At 40.5% G+C, this 9,165-nt stretch overlaps 1 protein-coding gene across 1 annotated transcript in view; it reads left to right on the top strand.

Moving 5' to 3' along the window:
* Positions 1-6,002: 6,002 nt before the first annotated feature.
* Positions 6,003-9,165, top strand: part of GYPC (glycophorin C (Gerbich blood group)) — a 36,701-nt gene continuing 33,538 nt past the window's right edge. Inside the window, exon 1 of the mRNA XM_080398714.1 lies at positions 6,003-8,521. Within this exon, the coding sequence (XP_080254840.1) occupies positions 8,488-8,521 (34 nt within the window). The 5' untranslated portion in view covers positions 6,003-8,487. The remainder of the gene's footprint in view (positions 8,522-9,165) is intronic.

Below are 9,165 nucleotides of genomic sequence, written 5' to 3'. Positions count from 1 at the left end.
GTTTTGGTTGTTTGTTGTTTTTTTTTTTTTTTTTTTCTTTAGGGGGGAGACAAAAGTATTGGATGTGATGTATTTCATCTCACTAATTTTAGCCACAGAATAAATCACCTTCTGGAAACCTCTATCTCCTCCTTTGATTCAGGAGGGAATGCAGAAGACTAGAATAGCTTATGTGACTAATACCTCAATCACTGAAGTTACATAAAATGACACTAACCCTTTACCTTTAAAAAGTTTCTTCAACAGACTGCCTCGTCTTAGAATCTAATTAGGAAATTTGATTTGGGTGATGTGGTAGAGAAAGTGTCCATATATGAATATTTATAGGAAGCTTGCAGTAATGAGGAAGATCTTCAAGCATGCTTTCTACTCAGAAATAGACCTAAGCATGCACTTAAAATTAAGAGCATTCTTTGTGTTTTCTTAAATCAAGGTAGCCATATGGGCATTCTTCAGTGCTTTCCTAATACAGATTTGAGCTTCTAGAGACAAATCAGTAGTATAGTGCCGGTGCTACACAGAATTGCTCCAGCTCTTTTCTCAGTATTTAAAAAACTATCAAGATCCAGTGATCCTAGAGATTTCTGAACTAGGATCTTTCCCAAAACTTCCTGATCTAAACCAATTCCATTCCTGAACTCTTCCTGTCAAATCCTTTGAGCCTGACTTCACAAGCCAAAATTCATATTAAGCTACCTGATAGAGAAAAGATATGTTTATATTGTTCAGATGTTTTTCTTGTAGTTATGTTTATTGTCCTGACTTATAACTTCCCAGGCAGCTCTTTGATTTAATAAGGAAGAAAACTCTTTCCAAATAACATATTGTAGGTTTCATAGTGAAGTATATGTATGTCAGTAGAGTCTGCATGCAGCTCGCTACAAGAAAGGAGTAATATCTACGTATTACGTTTCGCCATCTTGCCTTTTCCTTTCAGTTTAATGCCTACCATATTCAACAGGAACACAGGGATGCTAAAAAGTAGATCTGTGGGAACGCTGCAGAATCAATAGCTGAACAACATGGTCATACATGTCATTCAAATAGGTTTCAAGGAAGTCAGTGACATTGTGCTCAGCATGAAACATTTGGACTCTGCATTAAAACAGAACAAAACTCATTGTATAATTTAGTCAGCAAAAGCATTCATTGTGTGCCCCAGTGCCTGATTAGTTGTGAGTGGGTCTGGCTAGCTGTTGCAGTTGGGCTTATTGCCATTCCAGCATGTGCAGTTTGAGGGGTTTTTGCTTTGTTTTGGTTCTTGCAGCTGTATATTCTCCTGCTGAATGTAAAAAATCTTGAAGTAGTGCCAATCAGATACAGCTGAATTGCCTTTGCTGCTGTAAAAAAAAATGATCAGCATGCAATTTATTATTAGAATAGACCATTTAAAATTTTTACTCCCATCACAGCAGACAGCTATATCCATTTTTGTATAAAAACTTACTTAGCACAAATAAAAGGAACAGCAGATCAGCCATTTTGAAGACAGTATTCTATTTTAGCTGGACTCCCTGGGGAGCGGACCTCAAGGGTAGCCACATCCAGTGCATTTAGTTGCATTTGGGGAACTCTTTCTCTCCCACTTCCTGTACAACTCTTGTAAAACAAATTTATTATCAGTGGCTTAGGAACCTCGCTACTGTGAGATAAATATTTTACTATTTGAGAGAACGACCAACTACTCATTAAACAGGGGTAGGTGAAATTTTTTTAAAATTAAAAGGAAAAACAAGGCACCCACTTGTGTCTCACTAAAAGACAGTGGGAAATCACATGTCTAATACTTGATTTTGGCTTTGAGAGTCCTCCCTGGAGCTCTGGTTTTACAGTCTTTTTCTCATCTGCTTAATTCCAGTGCATAGTCTTTTGAAAGCAATGGGAGGAACTGTCTGCAGGATATTAGTAAATCCAGTCACACTACTGCACTTGGAAGACACATGTGTTCATATGGCAGGAGTAAAAAAACATGGGTTTTTTCCTTACAGTACACCAGTGAGCAGATAAGGAAAAAATATTTCTACTGTAAATTTACACCAGGATATTAGCCAGGTCTCCCCAGATCCTATGCTTATTGATTTAGAAATTGTTTAGAGTAAGGTTTAATACAAAACAAAAAGAAAAAAAAATCACTAACTAAAACAAAAACAAAAAAAACCCCAAACAACAACAAACTAAACCCAACACTACCAGCATAAAAGTATTCATTGTTTTGGGAGCTCCCAAATGTCAACTTCATGGTCCTAAGGGATGCCCTGCATGCAGTATATGGTAACCACTGGCCGCCTTGGGAATGGTCTCCAAAAGCCTAAGGATTTGCAAACACTACCACCAGGGATCAGAGGAGAACACACCCAGAGGGAGTTTAGGAGGACCCAGATCTGTCCTAACTGCTTGTAAACCCTTTCTTCCAGGTGCAGTGCTGAGTTATTCCTGCAATTCTAATGAACTCCATTAGGATTGATAAGTCTTCCAGTTATTTAATTAATCACTTAAGAAAGGAAGCAACTTGACCAAGTCAGTAAACACAAACATCTTCATGATTGCTTAGACAAGTTGCAAAATTAAAGAAGGAACAATGCCAGTTTAAGGTTCTTGTAAGATACAAAAAACTAAAATCACATGACCCATGAGAAAAATGAAGTTCAAAGCTCCCTTGGGTTAGGAATTTTGTGGAGTTATTTTTAAAGCAGTGACAAGAGCAGAGCTAAGCAACAGGATCTCAGGGTCATCACACATGTCCTCATGGTGTCCTAGTTTCATTCAATGTAACTACTATGCCTTTATCACGTGCCAGCTTTGTGCTCAGATCGTGGGTTGAAACACTAAACTGCACTGAAATATCTCTGATTTTATAATTGATTCAAGGCTATGAAAAGCAGTCTAATAATCAAAGTGAAGGCTGTTGCTACATCAATATGATAAGGAAGATATCTAGCACAGTTATTCTAGAAGTGTACTTGTAAAAATTAACAGGACAGCATTAATGTGGTAGGATAAGTACCTTTGAGTAAATTTAGCTTGTAATTCTGCCAGTTGTGCATTGACCAGAGGTACAGAAGAGAAGCAAGAGCTCTTTGCCCTTGCACTTATAGAAGAAAACAGTCTTAATCTGATGCCTTTTTCTCCAGAGAGGATAGTACATGCAAGCTAAAAATGAGAGCAAGTAGGTCTGTTACTGTTCAGGTAAGCATCTACCAATCTGACTGTGTCTGTTTGGCTCCATGCTGCTCAAACATGGGGAGCAGACTCAGGAATGGATTTAAAATGCACACACTTACCCAACACCTTTGTTGGACATGCCACAACTATTGTTTTGGTCAAAGCTTTCACACTATGAGTTAGAAGGATCTCAACTCTTGATGTGTCCCACCCATGCCTGATCCATTCAGATTAGAATGGGTAGAAAAGATGCTGTAGTCTTTACTAACGTAAAAGAGCGCTTAGGATCCAACCTTTCAGAGAGCTTAGGTGGAGACAAGCCCATAGTTGATGTTACACAAGGACAGTCCAAGTGATGGATAGGCAATCTTTGAGAGCATTTTGAGATGCACTTAACTAGCAGTGAAAACGTAATTTAACACTGGGGTGACAAAGCATGCAAGGCTGCAAAGGCACCAGGACTCTTACCTTTCAATTTCCTGGCCATTTTGGAGTTATGCAGGGACAAAAAAACCCACAAGTTACTGAAATTATGCTACAGATAATACAGTTCCAACTATGTAAACAAGAATGATGGTTTTAAGTCAAACTGAAGGTTTAACTATACCAGATCTCCTAGGAAAGATGACTTCCAGTGTTTAATTCTGTTTTCTGTGAGCAAGTCTTCCCTTTTGTTTTAAAGTTCCCTATGCTTAACTTTTTTTATTTATCTTTTTGTTCCTTTGTTATGAGAAATCCATGTACCAAAGCCTGCTCTCAGATTTCTTGAACTCAGCAAGCCAATAGTATGATTCACTCCCTCCACATCTACCCGGTTTGTTACCACTGTCCCAAACATGCAGCATCAAACAGCATGTCAACATCCTGTTGACTGGTCTAGAGTACAAGCAGATAATGTGCTTTTCAGCGGTGCTGGTATTAGACTGGAGAGGAGGAAAGAATCAGGGGGTCTAAGGCATTCTGTTTGATCTTTGGACATGAAAACATTATAGACAGTCACAAAGAATCTGCAACACTCTGTCCACTGAGCTCTTGACCTTACCCATTTTCCCCCCATGGTGTCATTAAACAAACTACAGCTCATGGAAAACCAAGCACAGGGCTGTAAAGAAGATGTAGAGTCTCCTTATATTTCTGTTTCACAGAGTAATAGCATGTTTTGAGAAGTATTTTCATTCTAGTGACACTGGAAGTTTCCCTGAGAACACAGATACTTTACAAACACAAATGGAAAAGAACATGCCCCAAATAAACTAACAATCTAAGTGGGGACACCATAAACACAAACAGGCACGCTACATCCTTTAACTGCAAATAGTTGTGAGATAAGCTGGGGGCACACTGTGTTCAAGGATATGAATATATCCCAAAGATTCAAGCAGAAGTCAGAGGCGTGGTAAAAATAAAGACATATGTTTGAGATACAAAGTAGGAAGGAGAGTTGATCTCTTATCTTCAGAGTAAATCCTTCTCTTTTGGTCTTATATGAGGGTTGAAGAACTTGTTCAGTAACTATTACTGTTATGATTGCAGACAGAAAATTCTTACTCTGTGCCCCAAGGATTTCACAAGCTCGTTGTGCTTACAGTCCCTGGCAGCATAGGCATCATAAAAATGTGAGTTATACTAGCTTCATATTCCAACCTGGGTAGTAAGTCTACTTTGATCCCTTTTGCATGGTCACAAAGGTTTCATCCTCCATGACATTACACTAGACCTGCTTTCACCCACACAAGGGATGGGTAGTCTATGGCCAGTAATCCCCACCCTCTTAGCACAAAAATAAATGGGGAACAGGAGGACTGAAGTCAGGGTGGAGACCCTACTGTACTTGGTAACAAATAAACAGACTATTACTCCTTCCAGAGATAAAGGTAATCAGTAGAAAATCATATTTCACAGGGAGTCCAGAACCAAACGTTTTCCTTGAGCATCTCTCGTATGAAGTATCCCTCGTTCAGGATTCAGCCTAGCTTCTGCTGCTGTTACATCCCCTCCTCAAAAGTCCAGATGGTGGATCCGAACACTCTCTCTGATGCTGGGGGGCTGCACAGGGTGGACAAAGAGGGATATTACTAAAGAGTTTTCCACTCAGCCTCTTTCAATCTTGCTACAGTTTTTACAGGCCGAGATTAAAGATTTTGCATTATGTTTTGTCATGAAAATCTAGTTTCTAGTCTGATGACCTGCTGTTGTCAAGCATAACTTCCTGAAGAGAGACTTTTTCCTTTGGTTTATTTATTTATTTTCCTTCAAGAGCAGCCTAAACCCTCCCTTCCTGTTGAGAAAAACAGCTGCAGCACATGGCATCAGTGTGCCGAGCCTGAGTGACTATGAAATATCATTTATCTTGGAGCGAGATAGTATCAAAGAGAACAACTGTGTGGGCCTGACTATGAATCCATTACCGAGTTGTGTTCAGCAGGAGTAGGATAAGTTGCGGTATCAGAGGCAAAAGAGGTCTCACTTCTGAGCTAACACTCTTGAACCTGAAAGGACTGCCACATCTGAAAGCACTACTGAGACAACAAGGGAATTTTGGTTTCCTTCCTCAGAAAAACACTCTGAGGTTTCAAAGGTTGGAGATACAAAAGTGTTCACGAGGGCAAAAACCCTATACTTCTACTGCACATTAATGGGAACATGGTGGCCCCAGAAGATCAAGTAATTGGCCGATGAAAGCCATACGGCTGACACACACACTTCCCAGTGTACCTGTGTTATCCCACAGATCAGGTGTATCCTGTATGAATGCCACAGCCCTTAGATAAAAAATGCTTTCAGCCACCCTTTCACTTTTTTTTGTTTTGCGAGGGGGGGGGGGGGGTGTTGCCAGAAGCAACCGCTATATTTGAAGTTTAGGAAAGAGTTCAGACAAGCTGGAAATCAACAATTAACCACATATTTCCCCCACCATGACTCCACTCCCCTCTTTTGCTCTGGGTTCCCTTGGTGCCTCCTGGCCCTCAGGGGTAGTCGGCTGAGGGTCAGAGCAGGCAGAGAGCACTGGGCTGCTCTTTGTTTCACAACCCGGTCTCAGGCTCCTCCAGGAGCATGCTGGGCTGTGTAGAGCTGGTTGTGCTCGTTTCTCTTTTCAACCTCACATATTTCCCATTAATGGTGAGTGGGAAAGGTCAGGGAGTATGTCCTTGAGGGCCTGCTTGAAGGCACGCAACAGCCTTGGGAAATGGCTTTCTGATTTCCTGGAAATCCCAGCCTATTCAATAAGCAAAGAAAGAAGTCCTAAGAAAAGTGAAAATATCAAGGTGCCAAAGGGAACTTTCCTATGTGGGCTTGATTCTGCCAGAATCCTTCTATGTAAACTTGGGTATAACTCCTCCGGTGTTTTTGGTGGTAGGAGGGTAGCCTTAATAAGAACAAAGAAAACAGATGCAGGAAGTGTTGCACAGATGCAAAAGGGCTATGCACTAGGAGCTACCTGGGTAGAGTTTAGGCAGCCCACTTGAGTGTGTGTATGCCATCTTGAGTAGCCTGCCACAAGACTCCTGGGAAAGGTCCAAGCCGCTGGCACTAACATAATGAAGGCATCAATACTTCAGTTCAGCTGCAGTGGCTGAGAAGTCCTTTCTCAACAGCAGTTGTGAAATTTCTCAGGGATCAGGATGATGAAAGGTTTAAATGTAATAACTTTGCATGACAACAATTCTCATGCCTTAGGACAGAAAGTTCCAATTTTACCTGTGCACATTGTGCTTCAAATATAGAAAAAGAGGTAATAAATAACATGCCCATCAGTATTTTCATAGAGGATCTATCTGGTGTGAATCAATGCTGTGTTATAGAGTTGAAGGCAGTGGAGCAACGTCAGTTTTTTCTATTATTTTTCTCTCTGTATTTTGTGCCTTGCTTTGTATATCATTAAATGTTCCAGGGCTTTCTACTGTGAGCCCAGAGTGTGGAAAATGCTGAGTAAAGTCATTTACTGTATCCATGCTCACAAACAAGATGTTATTTGTTGTTGGCATGTAAATAAGTCACTGTTCTTTCGATTATATAGCTGTTTAATAAATACTGTGAACCAAGTTTGCAGCATTGATTTTTTGTAGGAGGTCACTGAGATGATTTCACAGAAATACCCTGCAACACTTTTGCAAAACAGGATGAGTCTCAGCCTGAATTTCATGACTCTGTTTTTTTCCACTTCCATTCCGATGGTTACTGTGTTTTTGCTGTCACAGGCAGGCGGTTAATTCACCCTGACTCACAGAGACAAGGAAAATGGAAACTTTGTCCACTCTTCTGAGTGTCTAAGACATATGCATTATAAATTAGTTGTATTTTGGTATGACCTAGAAGTCCTAGCCCACGTCAAATGCAGACAGGCTGTGTATGCACACTTAAAACAACTACATACAGCTGATTGCAGTATAGCATGTGGATAGCCAAATATTTTTAAATGTCAACAATATAAATGAGGGAGCTGGAGGTCTAGTCCAGGATGAAAAATTTGCTGTGGAGTATAAGTAAACTAACCCATGCCCACCAATAAAGATATCCTATTTATAAACAATGCCTACCTGGAGATTAAAATAAAAATTCTAAGACTGGGGGGACATCTGTTGTATCATCTTCATTCTATAGACGGCAAACTGAGGCAGAGATTAAATGCTTTGCTGAAGGTGCCATAAGAAGCCTGTGTCAGTGCCAGGACTAGAGTTACCTGTGCCTCAGCCTGTGCCTCAGCCACAGGTTCCTCCTTCTTTTGAGCACAGGGTAAATCCGTACTATATACTGACACAACTACTCCAACCCAGTAAATGTCATTCTCGATTTTCACTCATTAAAAGGACAGAATTGGTTAGACTGTGAGTGTTAAGGATGCTGCTGGGCAATGGAAATTGAAAGCCCTACTTTCAGTCTCACCCACTGGTGATAGGGAAGGTAGCCAGCTCAAGTTTTGCACTTGAAATAATATCAACAGCGGTCAGTAGGGTTTTGGGAAGCAAATCTAATAGGTGCATCTAGATTTGGCGAAGAATGAAAAGAGCATTTTCTTTCCACTGGTTGCTGGCTAGTAAAAGCAAAGGGGTGGAACACATCCAAGTTGCAAAACTTGAATACAGTTACTGCTATCTGCAAATGGGTGCCCCTCCCCGCTCATGTGAGCTACACAGGCAAAAGAGAATGACACATGTGCTGTTTCCTTTTCCAGTTGTAAAGGGGTCAGGAGCCAGGCAAGGAGAGCCCGAACAAGAGGAGCATTTTCCTGGGCTCTTCCAGCTGTTCTGTTCAATCCTGCCGTCGGTTCTGAGCAGGGAAGAGAGACTGTCAAGACAAATAAGGCATTTTTCAAAGGCGTAAATTATGAGTTACCAAAACAATACAACATCTCAACCACGTGAGTACTCTTATTCCCCCCACCCCACCCCCCCTTACAATAAGAGTGGTTTTTTCAGTCTGCTGCTTAAAGAAAAGATTGTCTAATGTGTTTCATATGTAAAAAGGAAAAAAAAAAAAAGAGAGAGAGAAAAAAAAAGAAAGAAAAAAGAACGCCTGAAACTAATCCTAAAGAGAAAAAGTTGTGATGAAACTGTTTTCCTTTTTTATTCTTTGTGTTTGTGCACGCGCGGGTGTGTGAAGAACTGAAAGAGGCTTTGCAAACTTTGGCTTCTGAATAGGAACAAGCAAAGTTAGTAACGTTTCTGCCTAAACCCTGGCTTAGAAAAGTTTCATTTGAATGTTTTTCCCTCCCCCCACCTTCAGGAATGAAAATATAGAGCATTTCAAAAGCATACTGACGCTTTTCTGAGATATTAATGGTGCTGCCCAACTTGTCTTCAGAGTTTCAAGCTGTCTGTGTGTAATATGAGACACAAGCCACAAACTGGCAGTCTATATTTAAAGCCACAATGCATTTCTGCTCCTGGAAATTTAGAAACGTGGGTTTAAGGACAAGCAAATTAGTTTCTCAGCAAGAAAGGGTACAGGAGGGCAAATCCTCTGCTGGCGTAACTCTGCATATTTCAGTAAATTTTAAAAGAG

The sequence above is a fragment of the Falco punctatus genome, assembly GCF_963210335.1.
Source record: "Falco punctatus genome assembly, chromosome: 8".
Taxonomy (NCBI): Eukaryota; Metazoa; Chordata; class Aves; order Falconiformes; family Falconidae; genus Falco; species Falco punctatus.
This window is presented reverse-complemented; position numbering and strand designations above follow the sequence as displayed.